General features: G+C 45.9%; 1 protein-coding gene across 1 annotated transcript in view; it reads left to right on the top strand.

The window, feature by feature from the left end:
* Window positions 1-651: 651 nt before the first annotated feature.
* Drc1 (dynein regulatory complex subunit 1) overlaps window positions 652-19,936 on the top strand; it is a 38,940-nt gene continuing 19,655 nt past the window's right edge. The window contains exons 1-7 of the mRNA XM_013013536.1: window positions 652-809; window positions 8,049-8,136; window positions 9,652-9,764; window positions 11,158-11,341; window positions 13,360-13,497; window positions 15,089-15,175; window positions 16,448-16,570. Coding sequence (XP_012868990.1) covers window positions 652-809; window positions 8,049-8,136; window positions 9,652-9,764; window positions 11,158-11,341; window positions 13,360-13,497; window positions 15,089-15,175; window positions 16,448-16,570 — 891 coding nt within the window. The remainder of the gene's footprint in view (window positions 810-8,048; window positions 8,137-9,651; window positions 9,765-11,157; window positions 11,342-13,359; window positions 13,498-15,088; window positions 15,176-16,447; window positions 16,571-19,936) is intronic.

Below are 19,936 nucleotides of genomic sequence, written 5' to 3'. Positions count from 1 at the left end.
CCCTAATTTCCCCCTCCCATCCCTGCCCTCAAGTTACATAGGCCATTTTCCACAGAGTGTACACTGAAAAGCATGATTGTATTTGTTCATCCTTCCCTCCTCCCTTTCTGCACCCTCTGCTTTCCCCAAAAAGAAAAAAGAAAAGCAAAAGCAAACCCTCTCCTCTTTTCTTAAGTCTGTGATGTGCTATTGTTTCAGGTTTTAAACCTGCTGAAAATTGCTATCGAGGATAGCCACGCTTGCTGAGTACAGATTCATGGAGGTGACAGTAGTTTCCATTCTAGACGAGACAGAGGCCGAATACGTTAGGTTCACACTTGCAGAGGGGCGGTGGGCCCAGAGCCGACTCCATCCACCCTCCTGCAGCAAAGGACAGCACTGATATCCTAAACTCTAGCACCGGGTATGGCAGGCGCTCAAGTTATATCGGATGAGTATGCTTTTTAGGGATATTGACTAGAAAAATGAATGCGTGCTGATTAATCATCAGACCCAGGGCTTCGGTGTCCGCTCCCGGGAGCATCCGGACCCCAACGTGAGCGGAGGCGCGCCGAGGCGCGAGTCACGTGAACACCGTTCCCTGGCAACGGCTTGTTGCTAGCAACGGGGCAGCGGGTCCGGGCCGAGCTGCTGAAGGCGGGAGGCTTTGCCATGAATCCTCAGACGCCCATTCCCATAGAGGCCCTGGTGGAGCAGAATGCAGAAGAGGCCGCCCCGAATCAGGGGCCCTCCATACTCTCTGACAACCCTCAGGAGCGCATCCAGGCCCGGCGCCTCCGCATCGCAGCGCGTCTGGAAGCCCGGAGGCGGTGAGCCGGGGCCTGGGCCCGTCCTGCTGCCCGGGCCGGGGCGCCGGGGAGGGGCCGGGGCGCCGGGGCGCGGGGTGCGGGGCGGGGGCGGAGGTGCTGCTGTGTTGTGAGAGCGGAGCGCCCTGCGGGGGAATAGGGTCGGTGAGCTGGAAAAAACTCCAAAAACTTCCCAAAACTCAGAGCTTTGCTGTCTGTGCTGCTGTTGGAACTTGAACTCAGGGCCTGGGCTCCATCCCTGAGCTTTTTTTGCTCAAGGCTACTGCATTACCACTTGAGCCACAGCTCCACTTCCAACTTTTTGGTTGGACTTTCCTTCACCGGGCTGGCTTTGAACCATGATCCTCAGACCTCAGCCTCCTGAGTAGCTAGGATTACACACTTGAGCCACCCATGCCCCCTGCTAGTAGAGATATTAACATACTCAACAGTGTCATTTTTGCAGCCATCCTTCTTTCCTTCTACAAGTATTTATTTGGTGTACCGTAGCTAGCCTTTCTACAGGTTCAGTGGCTTATCTGGCAAGTGACAGAAATTCTTATTTCTGAAGTATTTGAGACCCTGAAAACCATACCTTTCTCAGGCTAGAGTTGCTACATTTGCTCCCAGAGACCCCAATAACTAAGAGAACTTGAATTTCTGATGCCCTCCGTGTGTAACAGTCTGTCTCCCTTTTCCTGCCTGGCAGGACCAGTTGCCCTGTGGGGATGTTGACTCCTTCCTGTCTGCTGGTTATTGATCATAAGGAGTCCACAGTACCTAGGTGTTCGTGGGTGTGCGTTTGTGTGTGTGTGTGTGTGTGTGTGTGTAGCAGATTTAGGATCACAGCACTATTGAACAGGAAGTACAATCCCCATTTACCCCTGAATCCACACCATTAGCCACATTAGCCATCATTGACAGGCCATTGGTGTCCGAGAGAGCCATTCCTGGTCTCCATTGATTCAATTCACTCAAAGCTAAACTCCACCAGGATGGCTCATACCCTTAATCCTAGCTATTCAAGAAGCTGAGATCCAGAAGATTGAAGTTTGAAATCAACCCAGATAGCAAAGTACACAAGACTTCATCTCCAAAATAATTGGCCCAAATCCAAGCTAGAGATGTGGCTCAAGTGTTAGAGTACTAGTCATAAGCAAGCAAGCCAACCAGCATTAGGCCCTGACTACAACCCCAGTACCACCAAAAAAAGAGGACCAGTCCAGAAGATCCAGTGTGTCTTTTTGAACCAGAAGAAAAAAATCAGAGTAAATAGAAGGGAGAACATTGTCACTGGAAGAATGCAAGACTTTTCTCAGCCCTGAAGATCATAAGCTTCCTGACTGAACATGATTAATTGAAAATGTTCAGCACTGGAGGAAATAGACTTACCTTAGGAGTCAGTGGTGTAGCTCAGTGATAGAGTATGTAATTAGCATGTGCAAGGCCCTGAGTTCAATTCCCAATACCAAAAACCCAAACAAACAAGCCAAAGAGGGAAGGGAAGGGAAGGGGATGGGAAAAGAAGGGAATACCACCACCACCACCACCAGAAAAGGACCTACAAACTTTCAAAGTGGGAAAACCCAAAAAGCTGGTCACATACAAAGAAAGGAGTAAGAGACAGAATGACTTAAAGTTTCTCAAATATTACACTGGAAAACAAGCAAATAAAGAAGCCACATTGAAGGAAAATGATTTCCCATCTTCAACCCAGTCAAATAATGAAGGGCCTTTTTTTTTTAAAGAATCTTGAAAAAGAACTTTAGTGAGAAAGTGGGATATTCAAGATGGCAGCTCCTATTTAGGCCACAAATATGGCAATGGCGAGGAAAGTTTCCCTAAAGAGGATTCAGCCCCCAAGAGGGAGCTCAAATCTAAGGAGAGAGAATAAGTGGAATAAGCTAAGTCAGTGCTAAACAACAGAAATACAACATGCAATTTTAATAATAGTACACCTAAAAAGGAAAAACAAAATTTTGTTCATATTTTATTTAAATATATATAATATCTAACATATATAATATAGGCAAATACTTATAACCCAACATATAAAACACATATGTATATATTTAATATATTATCCAATATATAAAAATATTATCAATTCAACATGCAGTTGTAACAAGGGCTTAAAAGCACTAGCTCCTCCCTACTTGTGTCCACACATTAATTAAAATCAGGAGATCTTGTCTGTCATCCAGCCTCCATTTGCCCCGAGCCATTTTCTCCTGCAGACACTTCACCAACATCTAAGAAGCCAAAGAGCCACAAAGGAGCACACCAGAGGCTGGGCTACTGGCCAGGTGTTGGTGACTCATTATAAGAAGGTTCCACCTGACCAATTCTAAAACAATGCACATTCAGACAACCTCTGACATCACCTCTGGCTACCTCTGCTGACCACCTCCAAACACGCTTGTCACTACAATTATGAAGCTATTTAAATGTCTCAACCATTGCCTCTAATTCTTTCTCTACTTAAACCTATAGCTGTTTATATTCAAACACAGCTGAAGATGAACTGAAGTTCAGTCTTCGCATGGCAGCCTGTGATATGTAATAGATCTCCTTTCTCTGCCTGTCACGGTATCTTTTAGAGTATGGAGCTGAGGGGCCAGACCTGACATGTAGAAACTCCTGGAGTTTGAGGTCTAAAATTGGCTTCACAATCAGTATGAATCATCTCACTGAGATGGATTGCATTTTTCATTGTTGAAAGTCTTCAAAATGCATTTTAAACTTCTAGCAGGTTTCAGTTTAGACTGGCCTCATTTTAAGTGCCTGGTTGTCCTGTTTGGTCAGTTGCCACCATATTGGCCATCATATTGGACAGTTGCAGGTGATGAATGAAGGGTAGCAATGGGATTTCAGTTAGAACTAGAGAGAAATTTGTAGCAGACCTGTATTGTATAGTTTTTTTTCCCTTCTGAAACACATTGATCTTTGCTCCAGGAAGTAGCAGGAAGGGAATATTTAGATAACAACGGTAACTAATTAATTGATAGTCAAAATAGTCAAGGGAATAGAGTACCTCTCTGGGTGGGGCTTGAATCTGTATTAGCCTGGCCATATCTGAAGGCCTGAGTAGTGTGGAACACATTGGGGTTCTTCCTAAGAAACAAAGAGCAATCTCTGTAGGATGAAATGACAAGAAAGAAAGGTTTTCTCAAGAAAAAGAGGGTTTGGGTTAGACTGGGACTGAGGAATCATAACTCAATTCTGCTACTTCATCAATCCAGGCTGGACTTTGTGTAAGAAATGAGAGGCAATTGACCGATATGGGCTCAAGTCTTTATTGGGGGACAGACCTGCCGGGCTGCTCCAAGCAGGAATGGAGGCAGCAGCTGTGGACAGGTGGGGGCAGAATTTAAACACAATTTTAGGGGCAGTTACATTGGTCACATTACTTGGATCATGGGAATTTGAGGGATAGAGTCAGAAGAAGGTGTTGCAAAGGTGTTATGTGGGCCACAGGAATTGTGGGGAGAGTCACATTCTGAGGAGTGCAATGAGACTGTTGCAAGAGGGGCAGGAATTTGTACTTCACACCGGGAAAACAATACAACATCTGGGAAATAGAAACTTAACAGATTTTTGTAAACAGGTAGGGACACAGGGTGGAGACTTAATTGGCAAGCTGACTCTTAGACCTTAGACTTTGAACAAAGACTGTGGGGAGTTGGTGGTCAGTGTTAGAAAGACTCAAAAGAGAATGAGAGGGCTGAAAAGGTGGCTCAATGGTAGAGTGCTTGCCTGGGTTTGATTCCTCAGCACCACATAAGCAGAAAAAGCCAGAAGTGGCGCTATGGATCAAGTAGTAGAGTGCTAGCCTTGAGCTCAAGAGCTGAAGGACAGTGCCCGGGCCCAGAGTTCAGGCCCCATGACAGACCAAAAGAGAGAGAGAGAGAGGGAGAGAGAGAGAGAATGAGATACAGGGATTTTGTTTTACAATGACTGTTTGGATAATAAAGTATTGGCTTCATTTGTCCTGAGGTATGAAAGTCCATGAGACTCTTATCTCCAGTTAACCAGCAAAAAACTAGAAGTGGAGCTGTGGCTCAAATGGTAGAGTACCATCCTTCATCGAAAAAGCCAAGGGAGATCATGAGGCCCAGAGTTCAGATCCCGATACCAGCACGCACGCATGCGCACACACACACACACACACACACACACACACACACACACCACACCACACCACATACGCACCCCACATAGAAAACATGACCATGTGTAATTCCCCAGCTCAGAAAAATACTAAGACTCCAGGTAAGACCATCTTCATCCCATTTCCTGTACAGGAAGCAGATAATGCGTCTCCCTGCCATTTTCTATTTCTCCTTGCTATATTTTGCTTCAGTATGAATCTTAAGTTCCTGTGATTGGCATGGAAACTGGGAAGCAGAATGAACTCCCTATCACACTAGGCATTGTGTTATATGGGAATTTGATCACAAGATACAGAGAAGCCACATTTTGAGAGGATGAATTGGGAGTCTTTATTAGAAAGCCAGCAACTGTGAATGGGCACATATCCCCCCAAAACTTGTAGCCTTGAATATACTTAATACTGTTAGAAAACTGAGCCATGAGGAAAGTAAAGAAAGAGCAGAAAAACAATCTCAACAAACCAGATCAACTCAAATGGTGACCAGAAGAAGGAATGATGAATTGGTGGTTGAGGTGGTGGGCCTAAGTAGAATCACGGTCAAGGGGCAGGGTCCCAGGGAGCTCAAGAGTTCAGAGAGTCTCAGGAGTTCATGGTACTGGTCACTGGTCTGGCAGGTCCAGGAACATACTGTCCAAGTTCCTGCCACTGCTTTTAGGAATTCAGGCAAGCCTTCACCTGGTAGGGTGGCGGGGGAGGCGGGGATTTTACCTCTAAGAGTTTTCAGGAAGTCCTTCTCAGCCACTAAGATGCCAAGATGGTGCCAGTTAGACCCAATGTCCATATTTCATTTGTTGTGCATATATATACTTTTTGTGTACCTGCAAGAGCTTTCTGTAAAAAAAAAATTCAAAGTCAGGGAGGGACATTGGGTCGGAGGAGAAACTTCAGTTTTTAACAAATCTTACCCAAAAAAGAATGAAAGTCTTGCCGGGCACTGGTGGCTCATGCCTGTAATCCTAACTACTCAAGAGGCTGACATCTGAGGATCACGGTTCAAAGCCAGCCTGGGCAGGAAAGTCCATGATAAACCACTAGAAAACCGAAGTGGCACTGTGGCTCAAGTGGTAGAGCGCTCACCTTGAGCTGAAGAGCTCAGGGACAGTGCCCAAGCCCAGAGTTCAAGCCCCACGACCGACAAAAATGTAACAGGTGTCCTAGGACGGAGGTCCCACTTTTGGGGGTATCTCAAGGCATCAGGAGTGGCAGGAGGTAAAAGCAGGAACAGAGTTTATTCCTTTGGGAGAAAAGCAATATTCTAGGAACTCAAAGTCTGCCTGGGTTGGCTTCTAACCTTGATCTTCAGATCTCAGCCTCCTGAGTAGCTAGGATTACAGGCACAAGGCAGCAGCACCTGGTCATCTCTGAGTATTTATTTATCTATGCCAGTCTTGGGGCTTGAACTCAGGGCCTGAGTGCTGTCCTTGAGCCTCTTTGTGTTCAAGGCTAGTGCACTACCACCTGAGCCACAGCACCACTTCCAGCAGCACTGACTCTTATAATAACCCTGAGACTACTTGTGACCACCTCTGACCACTGCATGCCTGTGACTGGGATTGTTTAATAATCATGTATACCTCTCCCCTGCCCCAGTTCCTTCTGCTATTCACATCTAAAGCAAATGTCTAATAGATTGAAATGAGGCAGAACAGAGAGATGAGGAGATAGAGCAATTATGTTATTTTTAGCAAATATCAAAAGGACTACACTCAGTTTTTCCTCATTCTTCCTTTCTCTTTTTCTCCCTTCCTTCCTTCTTCCTTTCTCTTTTTCTCCTTTTCCTTCTTTCCTTTCTCTTTTTTCTTTCCTTTTTCCTTCTTTTTTCTCTTTTTCCTCCCTTCCCTCTTTCTCTCCCTCCTTCCTCCCTCCATCCCATTTCCTTCCTTCCTTCCTTCCTTCCTTCCTTCCTTCCTTCCTAACTTCTTTCCTCCCTCCCTCCCTCTTCTCTCTCTCTTTCTTTCTTCCTTTCTTTCTTTTTTTCTTTCTTTCATCTTTTCTTTCCATAGTACTAGGGATTGAGTCCTTAGCCTTTTTCCTTTATGAGTGCATTTTATAAACATTTTTACCAGTTTGCTACCCATACTGCAACAAAAGTCCCTGCTGTAGGGTGTCCCACAATGGAAGCAGGAAAAGAGCTGTGTTTTCAGTGTGACCACACTGGAAGGAATCTCAGAGGTCTAGTGACCCATGTCTTCAAGAACTTTAAGAAGTCTTTGGGTTAAATTGAAATAGAGAACAAAGGCAGGGGGCAATGGTCAGGCTTTCCACGATGGAGCTGAGGTTTTGGTCTTGCTGTGGTTCAGTTGACCATATCTTGGGCCATTATTTCCTGTCTGGAATGTTATTGGCACCAAGAAGGTTCCTGTTGCTTGGAGGATAATTGGGGTCATTTTCTATAATATGTTCATCAGTCAGGCCTAAGAGCCAAGGTGACTTTAGGAGAGAATGACTTAAAGAGCTAGTTAAGACTATGGACATAGCTCAGTAGTAGAGTGCTTTCCTAGTGTGTGCAAGGCCCTGACTTTTAGTCTTTGCACTACCCTTTTCCCCCTCAAAAAAAAAACAAAAAACAACCCACTAATTAGAAAGGCAAGATGGAGTTAGGCCCTCAGGTTAGAGCAATGACTAGAAACTGCAAGGTACCTCATGGGGGTCTAGAATAGGACATTGTAAAAACTGGCAGTTGGCAGGCTGTTGATTATAATGTAGATTCGAAATGAAGCCAGAGATGACAAGTTCCCCCCCCCCTTTTCCATTATCCATAGGGCATCTACAGGCCCAAGTGAAGAGTCAATGCTTCCAGCAAAAGCAGCCTCCAAGTCCCTGTCCCCAGTGTACCCCTTAATTTTCACAGAAAAATTAATCATTTTCCCCTCTCCTGACTGGTCTTATTCAAAGATGAGCTCTATGCTAAGATATTTGCATTCTCCTATATTTCCTTGTAGTATTTTACTATTGTTTTAAAAATACTTTCTCTAAACAGAATAAGTTTTTATATATGGTATTAAGTACTCTTGAACCTTGAAAGTCTCAAATTTAGGTATAGAAATAACTTGAGTCTCTATACTGCCCCCCCCTTTTCTTTGTCACAGGGAAGCATTGGGAGAATATTTAGATGGGAAGAAGGAAAGTGAGGAAGACCAAAGCAAGAGCTACAAACAGAAAGAAGAAAGCAGACTGGTATGGGTTGGTGGCAGGTGGTCGTAGCGCTGGAGGAGTAAAGATGGCAGCCAGCATGGTCTGCTTGGTTGGGCTGGTAGGAATCATGCATTTTACATCACTGTCTCTAGACAGACCTGGATTAGACTATTACCATTTGGAGGTTTCCAATGAACTTGTAAGCTCTGTGAGATCCTGTTTTCATGATGGTGGTGCATAGCTCATCAATAAACAGGAAAAACCCCATCATTGCTATAAGAAAAGAAAAAGAGCAGAAAGGGATCTTAACAGACCAACAGCTTTGATTCGAGAGTAAAGCCTGGAAAAGGCAACCAAGTCTCTCTACCTTTCCATCACCAAGTATCATGGTAATGCACAGTGTTGTTTCCTGGCCCTCCAAGGCCTGCCTGGGCTTCTTCCCAGGGCCTGCTCAGGGAAGATAAGACCACTGGTTTTGAAACCAATGGACCCTATAATAGAGTTGCAATGGTGTGTTCTGGAGATCCACATTGTCCACTGGACAGAGAAGTGAGTGGCTCTGGACTTTGGGCACCAGCTTTGACTGGAATTCTGAGTGTAGTCTCAGTCCCCTTGGACTTGTAGCTTTCTGTAAAGGAATCAAGGTAAGAAGATAGAGAAGGTTTTGAGTCTTACATATCATAATTTTAAAACATTTATGCATGGTATATGGATCTCTATTTTGTATATCTATCTATCTATCTATCTATCTATCTATCTATCTATCTATCTATCTATCTATCTATCTATCTATCTATAATTTAACTCAGGACCTGAATCCCTGCTTGGCTTTCTTATTCATGACTGAAACTCTTTATCACTTGAGCCATGCCTCCAGTCCAGCATTTTACCGTTTAGTTGGAGATGAGGTCTCACAGATTTTTCTTCCCAGGCTGGCAGATCCTCCAGATCTCCTGAGTAAATAGGATTATAGGCATGAGCCACCAGCACCTGGCTTATTTTGATTTTCAATTTACTTTGAGTCTTAAATATGTGACTCAGATTTATTATTTAATCTTATTTTGTGGGGTGCTAGGGACTGAACCCAAAGTCTCACACATGCTAAGCAAGGGCTCTACCACTGAGTGTGGACCCTAATCCTTAGAATTTTCTCATGTCCCAAGTGGTAGAACAAAAGCTCTACCACTGAACCACACCCCAGCCTTAATGTCCCTAAATTCTTCATAGTGCTCTAATTTGTGTGGGTGGTGGTGGTGGTGGTGGTGGTGGTGGTTCTGGGGCTTGAATTTAGGACCTGGGTGCTCTGAGTTAGTGCTCCACCACTTGAGCCACAGTTCCACTCTTGGCTTTTTGGTGGTTAATTGGAGATAAGACTCTCAGACTATCCTGCCCTGGCTGGTTTCAAACCATGATCCTCAGATCTCAGTCTCTTGAATAGCAGGATTATAGGCATGAACCACAGCACCCCAGCTACAGCCCAGCTATTTGATGAATTTTTCTCTCTCTGTGTCTCTGTCTCTCTCTCCCTCCTCCTCCTCCCCCTCCTCCTTCTTCCAGAAACTAGCTAAATTGCTGCTCTGTGGCACAGAGTTGGTGACCAACATCCAGGTGGCTACAGACATCAGAGAGATCCACAGGCGGGTAGAGGAAGAGGAGCTAAAGCGGCAGAGGTGAGCAGCTCAGGGCTGGGCTCTCTTGAATCCTTGCAGTTTGACTGTGTCCAACTTAGCCTTCTGGACTCCCCGACCCATAGGAACCTCCTTCCCCCACCTCTCTCCCTCCCACAAGTATTAACTGTGCCATTCTGTGTGGGTGCCAGAGGTGTGACATGTGGCCTTTGCATAGGATCATATGGAAATACCAGACTGTAATTAGTTCTGAAAGGGATATGTAGAAAGAGTTGGGGAAAACACATCTCTGCTTACACTTGAAATCATGTTGCTAAAAAAATAAAAAATTTATTGCAGCGATTGCTCATTAAGTGATTTCCAGGTGAGGTGCACCTGTGCCAAGCACTGACTCATTTAATTCTGAAGGGCACTGTACCTTCTTTGCACAGATGAAGACATTTCATCTTGCAGTGCTTAAGCAACTTGTCAAAGCTTGAGCTACTTTGAAGGACCCAATTGATATATATATATATTTGGTATGGGGCTTGAACTCAGGGCCTATGGGGCTGTCCTTTTGCTTTTTCCTCTCAAGGTTGTTACTCTACCACTTGAATCACAGCTTCATTTCCAGCTTTTTGCTGGTTAATTGGGGATAAGAGTCTTTCCTGCCTGGTTGGCTTCAAACGGTGATCCTCAGATCCCAGCCTCCTGAGTAACTGCCTTCCAGTTGACTCTTGATTTGTATATGACATGTATGATGAGTGATTTTGCACTGTGTGTGACATGTGTTGTGTGTGTAGCCTTAATGTATTGCCCCCTCTTCTTCTTCTTCTTTTTTTTTTTTGGCCAGTCCTGGGGTTTGAACTCAAGGCTCTAGCACTCTACCACTTGAGCCACAGCACCACTTCTGGCCTTTCCTTTTTTTCTTTTTTTGGTCTGGTGATGGGCCTGAACTCTGGGCCTGGGCACTGTCCCTCAGCTCTTCAGCTCAAGGCTAGCACTCTACCACTTGAGCCACAGCGCCACTTCCGGCTTTTTATTTTTTTCTGCTTATGTGGTGCTGAGGAATCAAATCCAGGGCCTTATGCATGCAAGGCAAGCGCTCTACCACTGAGCCAACTTCCCAGCCCACTTCTGGCCTTTTCTGTTTATGTGGTACTGAGGAATCGAACCCACCGCCTCATGCATGCTAGGCAAGCACTCTACCACTAAGCCACATTCCCAGCCCTGTGCTGGGACACATGCCACATGTCCTTTGTCACATGCCACTTTGTTTACTGGGTCAGCTTTGAAGGTCAAACATTCAAAGAAGCTCTGCCAGTGTGCAGTTTAGCTCTAGGCAGGAGTCTGAGGGCAGTGCCCACTGCCTGGACCCTGTAGTATAGACAGCTCAGAACTGGTCTGTGCTGCTGCAAGGCTAAACCCTGAGCTGAGGCCATGTCTATACTTGCAGAATTGAGAAGCTGGAAAATGAAGTTAAGACCAGCCAGGACAAATTTGATGAAATCACTGCCAAGTGGGAGGAAGGCAAACGCAAGCAGATTCCCCAGGAGCTGTGGGAGATGCTCAACCACCAGCAGCAGCACTGTGCCAGGCTCATAGAAGATAAGAACAAGTTGATCAGTGAATTACAGCAGGTGAGAGGCCTGGGCCCATCCCAGCCAAGTGTGGTCTTGTTGAGGGCTAGAATTGGGTCATTTGTCTGCTTCACCTGCCTTACTTAGAATGTTGTACAACCCAAGCTGCTGCAGTGATGAACACTTGAGAGACTAAGCGTTTGAGGCCTGCTTGGGATACATAGCAGTACTATCCCTTTCTCCTTCTCCCCCCCAACTCCATACAAAAATATTGCATAGCTCAAGTGATACTTTTTTCTCAAAATTATTATTATTATTATTTTTTGTCAATCATGGGGTTTGAACTCTGGACCTGGGCGCTGTCCCTGAGCTCTTCAGCTCAAGGTGAGCGCTCTACCACTTGAGCCACAGCGCCACTTCTGGTTTTCCAGTGGTAAATTGGAGATAGGAATCTCATGGACTTTCCTACCCTGGTTGGCTTTGAACCGTGATCCTTAGATCTCAGCTTCCTCAGTAGCTAGGATTATAGGGATGAGTCACCCTCGCCTGGCTAAATCTTTTTTTTTTGGTCAGTCATGGGGCTTGAACTCTGGATCTGCGTCTGTCCCCGAGCTCTTCAGCTCAGGTGAGTTCTCTACCACTTGAGCCACAGCGTCACTCACAATTATTTTTAATGATTATGTCCCATTATATTTAAATAAAGTATCTAGTTCAATGGTGTTAGTATATTCACATCATTGTGTAATGGATACCTAGAAAAATTAAGCTTACAATACTGAAACCCACTAGATCCTTCTCCCTGGTCACTACCTCTCTCCCTCTCTCTCTCTCTGTTTTTGTCAGTTGTAGGGCTTGAACTCAGGGCCTGAGCACTGTCCCTGAGCCTCTTTGTGCTCAAAGCTAGTGCTCCACCATTTGAGCCACAGCACCACTTCCAGTTTCTGAGTGATTAATTGGAGATAAAGAGTCTCATGGGAACTTTTCTGCCCAGGCTGGCTTCAAACTGCAATCCTCAGATCTCAGCCTCCAAAGTAGCTAGAATTACAGGTGTGGGCCATTGGCCCTCAGCTTCTCTTTTCTGTTTCGGTGACTTGGGCTATGTTACAGAGTAGTTTCACATGAGTGGGGTCACATGCATCAAGTGATTAGCTTAGCGTCCTTGAGGTTTAGCCTTGTAATAGCATGTGATAGAATTTTTTTCTTTTCAAGCCTGCTGATGATAATCCATAAACATATGTGCATTATTGTATTTCTTTTGTGGACATCTGAGTTGCTTTCAGCTCCTGGCTGAACATGGTGTACATGTTTCTCTGGGATCTTCCAATTCCCTTGCGTCTACACTGGAAGTGGGACTACTGGATCATATTGTGATCCTATTTTTAAATTTTGTGTGTGTGTGTGTGTGTGTGTGTGTGTGTGTGTGCTTGAATTCAGAGCCTCTCATGCTTGCTTAGCTTTTTTGCTCAATGCTGGTGCTCTACCACATGAGTCACACCTCTACTTCTGCCTTTTTGCTATTACTTGGAGGTAAGAGTCTCTCAGAATTGTCCACAGATATCAACCTCTTCTGGCTTTTTTCTTTTTGCTTATGTGGTGCTGAGGAATCAAACCCAAGGCCTCATGCATGCAAGGCAAGCGCTCTGCCACTGAGCCACCTTCCCAGCCCCCAAAGATGTACTCTTACAGCAATTGTTGTTTCAGATTTTCTGACTTTAGGAGCTCTAGTGGCGCAATCGGTAGCGCGCGGTACTTATAAGATTTTCTGACTTTAGTTAAGGAATGGAACTTAGGCTGTAGTCACTATGCTCCCATGTTATTCCCAGGACTTCGTTGTTAGCTGGGCTTCCTGGGAGCTTGGCAGGGGGATTTGTAGCTTGCACACCCATAGTGTTATCCTAAGCTGAGTTATTTTCAAATCCACCTTTGTTTTTCACCATATCTTGAAAGACTCTTCTGAGGTGGTTTTCTCTCTGTGCACCTTTAATTCCTAGGGTTTACGGATTCAGAGAAGAGAAGACTGGGTGGGGGTGCTTGGCACTTGTTTCTTCCTCAGTTTGTGATCTCCATGTATTTTCAAGGAGTTAAAAGTAAAGGATGACCAGTATGTGAAGGACTTGAAGAAACAGTCAGATGACATTGCCTTGCTTCTGGAGCGGATGGAAGAGCAGGTGAAGAATGTGATGAAAACCTTTCGCCAAGAGCTCTCTCACATTGAGGTGAGGGCCAAAAAAGCCCCCTTCTGCACTGCAGGGACAGAGGGGAGGGAAGGCTGGGGAGGAGGCAGCCCAGCCCTCATCAGACGAGGAGAGGCCTGGACATCTGTGTGCTCTGATCTCTGCCTATGTGCTAGGGCTTCAATAATTTATTTGCTCATTCACTCAGTCAACCAGTAATCAAGTGTTATCTGTGTGCCAGACACTGGATAGAGAGCAGAGGATATAGCTAGGAATAAGAAAAACCCTATAGGGGGCCTAGGAAGGTGGCTTGGTGGTAGAGTGCTTGCCTTGTGCATGCATGAGGTCCTGGGTTTGATTCCTTAGCACCACATAGGCAGAAAAAGCCGAAGTGGCTTTGTGGCTCAAGTGGTAGAGCGCTAGCCTTGAGCTGAAGAGCTGAGGGACAGTGCCCAGGACTAGAGTTCAAGCCTCACGATGGACAAAAAAAAGAAAAAAGAAAACCCCATAGAAACCAGTGTTCTAGGGGCTGGGAAGGTGGCTCAGTGGCAGAGTGCTTGCCTTGCATGCATGAGGCCCTGGGTTCCATTCCTCAGCACCACATAAGCAAAAAGAAAAAAGCGGGATGTGGCGCTGTGGCTCAAGTGGTAGAGTGCTCGCCTTGAGCTGAAGAGCTGAGGGACAGCACCCAAGCCCAGAGTTCAGGCCCCACGACTGGACCAAAAAAAAAAAAAAAAAAGAAAACAGTGTTCTAGTAGGAAATAGCTAGAAATAAATACTTTTCTAACTATTTACAATTTGATAATTCCCATAGAAAGAAAGATGTGATAGGGTGCAGAGGAGGGAAATTAGTGCCCTTTGAGCCATTCATTTATTTGTTTACTTTTGGCAGTTGGGTAGAGAAATGGGGACAGGGGGTGCCAAGTAGTATTCAGGAATAAGTACCTTGAATTGTGTATATGTGTGTGTGCACATGTGCATGCACATGCACATACACACACATACACACACACACACAACACACATACACACACTGGTACTGGAGATCATGTTCTTGCTTAGACTCAAGACTAGCACTCTACCACTTGAGCCACAGCCCCATTTCTGGCATTTTGGTGGTTAATTGGAAGTAGTGTCATAGACTTTCCTGCCCAAGCTGGCTTTGAACCATGATCCTCAGATCTCAGCCTTCTGAGTAGCTAGGATTACACTGGTGAGCACCAGTGCTCGGCTAGTACCTTGACTTTGAATATGTTGAGACGGAGCTTTAGGCCTACCCAGGATGGAAGAGAAGAGAACAGAATGGCCTGGCTCTGGATTGCTGCACTCACTCGAGTCCCTAGCTTGGGTAGCCGCATGCTGCCTCTACTTCCTGGGGCCCTGTCATGGCAGCGTACCTCCCAATCAGGACTGCATGTTTTGCCATGCTTTGCCCCATAGGGTGACTGCTAGTCAGCAACTGCCCAGCCTCCAGCCATCAGCTTTGATTGCTGATAGTGACTAATTCACACATTCTAGTTTCTACACATTTTAGCTGCATGAATTGGCAAGCTTGTGGTTTGGATATGACTTTGTGTTGCTGGGGATGTGGCAATTGTGGCTTCTCTGAAAGCTCTCTCCCCTCATGGTGTAGAAAGCCTTTGAGGTGGAGCGCCAGGAGCTGTTGACCAGTAACAAGAAGAAATGGGAGCGGGCACTGCAGACTCACAATGCCAAAGAGGTAAAGGCCAGCAAATGTGGGGGAGGGTGGCAAGGGGAAACCTGAGGAATTGGGGTGTGACTGAACTCCAGAATCTTGGTTGTGGGTAGAGTACCATGGCATGCACTTAGTACTCAACTGTCAGTGTGTTCATCAGTGCGGCCTCTTTGTGGGGGTGAGCTGTCACTCTCCTTAGGCATCTGCCCAGCTGTGGATAGTCATGGCTAGAGAAGGTGATGTGTGTGTGTGTGTGTGCAGCTGTGGATAGTCATGGCTAGAGATGGTGATGTGTGTGTGTGTGTGTGTGTGTGTGTGTGTGTGTGTGCCTGTCCTGGAGCTTGAACTCAGGGCCTGGGTGATGTCCCTTAGCTTTTGTGCTCAAGATTAGTGCTCTATCATTTAAACCACTGCTCTACTTCTGTTTTTTTTTTTTTTGGTGGTTAATTGGAGATAAGAGTGTCATGAACTTTCCTATCCAAGCTAGCTTTGAACCATGATCCTCAGATCTCACATGCCTGTAATCCTAGCTACTCAAGAGGCTGAGATCTGAGGATCCCAGTTCAAAGCCAGCTTGGGTAGGAAAGTACATGTCAATCATCTCCAACTAACCACCATAAAGCTGGAAATGACGCTGTGGCTGGAGTGGTAGAGCGCTTTCCCTGAGCTCTTCAGCTCAGGGACAGCACCAAAGCCCAGAGTTTGAGCCCATGACCTCCTCTTCCCCCCCAAAAAAGACACACTTTGTGTGTATGTGTGTGTGTGTGTGTGTGTGTGTGTGTGTGTGTGTGTGTGTGTGTGACAGAGAGAGAGAGAGACAGACAAAGAGAGAGAGAGAGAGAGAATGTACTGGAGCTTGAACTCAGGATATTGTACTCTTGCTTACCTTTTTTGCTCATAGCTGGTGTTCTACCATTTGAACCACACTTGGAGCCTAGCTTTCTTTTCACTGGCTAACTGGAGATAGAGTCTCCAGGACTTTTCTTTCCAGTCTGGCTTTGACCTTTGATCCTCAGATCTCAGCCTCCTGAGTAGCTAGGATTACCATCAGGAGCCACCCTGGCCAGCTGATTTTTTTCATGGAAATTAAGACATTTAGCTTTCTTCATGTTAATAGGTTTTCTTAAGAAAACTTAAGCAATTCCTCGGGGAGTAAGATCTTTAGGCTTCTGAAGCCACCAGATTTCCCCAGCCGCATACTTCCTAAGGTGCCAGTGGGTCACACTTGACAGGCCACCTGAAGGACTGAGCGGAACAGGGAGGCCCTTAACTCCCCCTTGTCTCACTGTGCTTCAGCTGGAGTACCTTATAAACCGCATGAAGAAGGTGGAGGACTACGAGAAGCAGCTGAACAAGCAGCGGGTCTGGGACTGCGAGGAGTACAACTCGATCAAGATCAAGCTGGAACAAGATGTGCAGGTGTGGCGCTCCTCACTCTGTCAGCCCTCCCTCCCCAGTGCCCAGAGAGGGCCACTCACCACATACTTGCTGATGCTTTTTTTATTTTATTTTTTTGGTCCGGTCGTGGGGCCTGAACTCCTGGGCCTGGGCGCTGTCCCTCAGCTCTTCAGCTCAAGGCTAGTGCTCTACCACTAGAGCCACAGCGCCACTTCCGGCTTTTTTCTTTTTGCTTATGTGGTGCTGAGGAATCGAACCCAAGGCCTTGCGCAAGCAAGGCCAGCACTCTACCACTGAGCCACCTTCCCAGCCCTGCTTTTTTAATTTTTTATTTTTTGCCAGTCCTGAGGCTTAAACTCAGGGCCTGGACACTATCCCTGAGCTTCATTTGCTTAAGGCTAGCACTCTACCACTTGAACCACAAAGCCACTTCTGGCTTTTTCTGTGTATGTGGTACTGAGGAATTGAACCCAGAGCCTCATGCATGCGAGGCAAGCACTCTACCACTAAGCCATATCATATTCCCAGTCCCTTTTTTGATTTTTAAATGATTTTTAATTTTGTGTTTTTGTTTTGCTGAGGATTGAACTCAGGGCCTCAGGCATGATTAGGCAAGCCCAAGGCTGACCTTGGACCCTAATCCTCTTAACTACAACCTCTTATGTAGCTGAGATAAAAGATAAACAATACCACCCCAACATGATGGTTGAGATGGGATCTCCCTAACTTTTTGCCCAGGCTGGTCTCAAACTACAGTCCTGATCACTATCTCCCATGTAGATGTGAGCCACAGAAATGTTTAAAAATCTAGAACTGAGCTGGGTACAGTGGCTCACACCTGTAATCCTAGCTACTCTGGAGGCTAAAATCTGAAGATCACAGTTCAAAGGTAGCCTGGGAAGGAAAGTCTGTGAGACTCTTATCTCCTTTTAAACCACCAGAAAACTGGAAGTGACACTGTGGCTCAAGTGGTAGAGCACTCACCTTGAGCTGAAGAGCTCAGGGACAGCGCCCAGGCCCAGAGTTCAAGCCCCATGACCGAACCTCCTCCCCCCCACCAAAAAAAAATTCATTTAGAAGCTGGGATCTGGTGGCTCACGCCTATAATCCTAGCTACTTAAGAGGCCGAGACCTGGAGGATTGCTGTTCAAAGCCAGCTCAGGCAGAAAAGTCCATGAGATTCCATCTTTATTTAACCAGCAAAAAATCTCAGCTGGAGGCTTGGCCCAGGTGGTGGGGCACTATCTAGGAGCAAGAAAGCTGAGCTAGAGCATGAGGCCCTGAGTACAAGTCAAGAAATGTCAATAATAATAATAATAATACAGCAGGTGGGCAGTGGTGCAATGGATAATGCCTCTGACTGTGGAACAAAAAATTCACAGGAGAGTTTATGTGACAGAGCTGGCATTCGAAGCTCTATGCTCTTATGCTATAAATATAAAAACAGTCCAATGGCCAAACAGGGTTAGGAAAGCTTTTGTGATGGTGGGGGCTCACTGCAAAGCTTAGAAGCAGGAGGGCATCTGGATTCAGAACATCCCTTTGGATGCCAGGAAAGATGCCAGCGTGGCCCTGGGGACCTACCTCAGATTTTTGTTACTTTCTCAGGTTGTCACTACCCAAGGTGACAGGAGCTTTTCTTCTGGAATTTGGGTGTTCAACCACTTCAGGGTGGTGTCCACCCTATGTCCTGATTCCCACCCAGTGGGTATGATAGGGATGGCCATGTTTGGAGCCACATGGCTGGTTTCCATAGAAACAGGGTGGAAATCCTTGTGGCTCTGTGATATATAAAAGTATTATTGTATCAATAAACCTTTACTGGTATGGAAAGTGCTGATGTTATAATTTTGAAGGAGAAAATTAGGATTTTAAGCAGAGTTTCATTTTAGGCAGAGTTTATTTCTGTGGTCTAAAGAACCCTGGTGGGAAGCATGTCCACGTGGCCTGCATTGTCCTTGGGTGGGGGCTACGGCTGTCCTTCCTATCCCTTCTAGCCTTTTCTTTTTTATTTGCTATACTTCCAAATTTTTCAAAATGTGAAAATTTTGCTTTTGCCATCTGCAAAAAAGAATTCTTACAACGGATACATATAACTGGAAATAAATAAATAAACAACAAACACAGATCCTGAGAGGTGTGATTAGTTATGATCACATAAAGGCTGGTGTGGTGTGTGTGTGTGTGTGTGTGTGTGTGTGTGTGTGTGCGCGCGCGCGCGCGCGCGCACGCACACACTGCTTCAGGAGCTTGAAACTCAGGGCCTGAGTGCTGTCCCTAAGCTTTTTTGCTTACAGCTAGTGCTCTACCTCTAGAGTACAGCTCTACTTCTGGCTTCTGTGGTACAGTTGTTTATTGGATATAAGATTCTCACAAACGTTCTTGCCTGAGCTGGTTTCAAACAGTGATTTTCAGATCTCAACTTCCTGATCAGTTAGGTTTACAGCTGTGAGCCACCAGCACCTGGCACGGACTCTTCTTTTCCTCCCTGTTAAATGACAGAGATTACAAGCTTCTGTTCTGAGGATATTCAAAACTTATTTAGGAGTCGATTTTAAAATCTCTGTAGTTAGGATGGTTTTCTTTTCCATTTTTGGCTGTGCTGGAGTTTGAACTCAGGCCCTCACACCTGCAAAGGAGGCCACCCCTTCTGGAGAAGCAAGCCCTCCAGCAAGGTCTCAGTACTAGTTGAAACACCGTGCTTGGCTGACTTGCTCAGTCACAATGTGAGGACCATGGAGACCGTGGAGAGCAGTGATTACTGGATTTTGCAGGGACTGTGGGGAGCAGGGATTGCTGGGTTTTGCAGGGACCGTGGGAATGCCCTGCCTCCTGACCTGATAATGTGTCACCTCCTTGAAGATGACCCAAGGGGAGTTGGATAGCAGCCTGAAATCACCTTTTCTGCTGACTCTGTGGAGTCTGTAGCCTAGATAGGGTGTGGGAGAGCTGCACAGGTGGTTGCATAGGAAGCTCTGTTTGTGTTTAATTACTTCTTGTATCCCTGCTTTCCTGCTACGGGAAGGCAGGGGCATGCCAGCTAGTTTGTATTTGCTCTGCCTCCAGTCTTGCCTAAATCTTCACTCACACACACACACACACACACACACACACACACACACACACAATTACATAGGAAGGCAGAATCTTCCTGTTCCAGGACCTAGACTGTCCTGGAACTCCCTGATTTGTCTAAGCTGATCTAAAATTCACAATCCTGCCTCCATCTCCAAAGTGTTATGATTATAGGTATGTGGTACAATGCTTGGCCTCTCTAATCTTTTTTCCACAAACTGACAAGAGCAACTTTTTTTTTTTTTGGTCTGGTCATGGGGCCTGAACTCTGGGCCTGGGTGCTGTCCCTCAGCTCTTCAGCTCAAGGCTAGC

The sequence above is a fragment of the Dipodomys ordii genome, unplaced genomic scaffold (genome assembly GCF_000151885.1).
Source record: "Dipodomys ordii isolate 6190 unplaced genomic scaffold, Dord_2.0 Scaffold20, whole genome shotgun sequence".
NCBI classification, from domain to species: domain Eukaryota; kingdom Metazoa; phylum Chordata; class Mammalia; order Rodentia; family Heteromyidae; genus Dipodomys; species Dipodomys ordii.
This window is presented reverse-complemented; position numbering and strand designations above follow the sequence as displayed.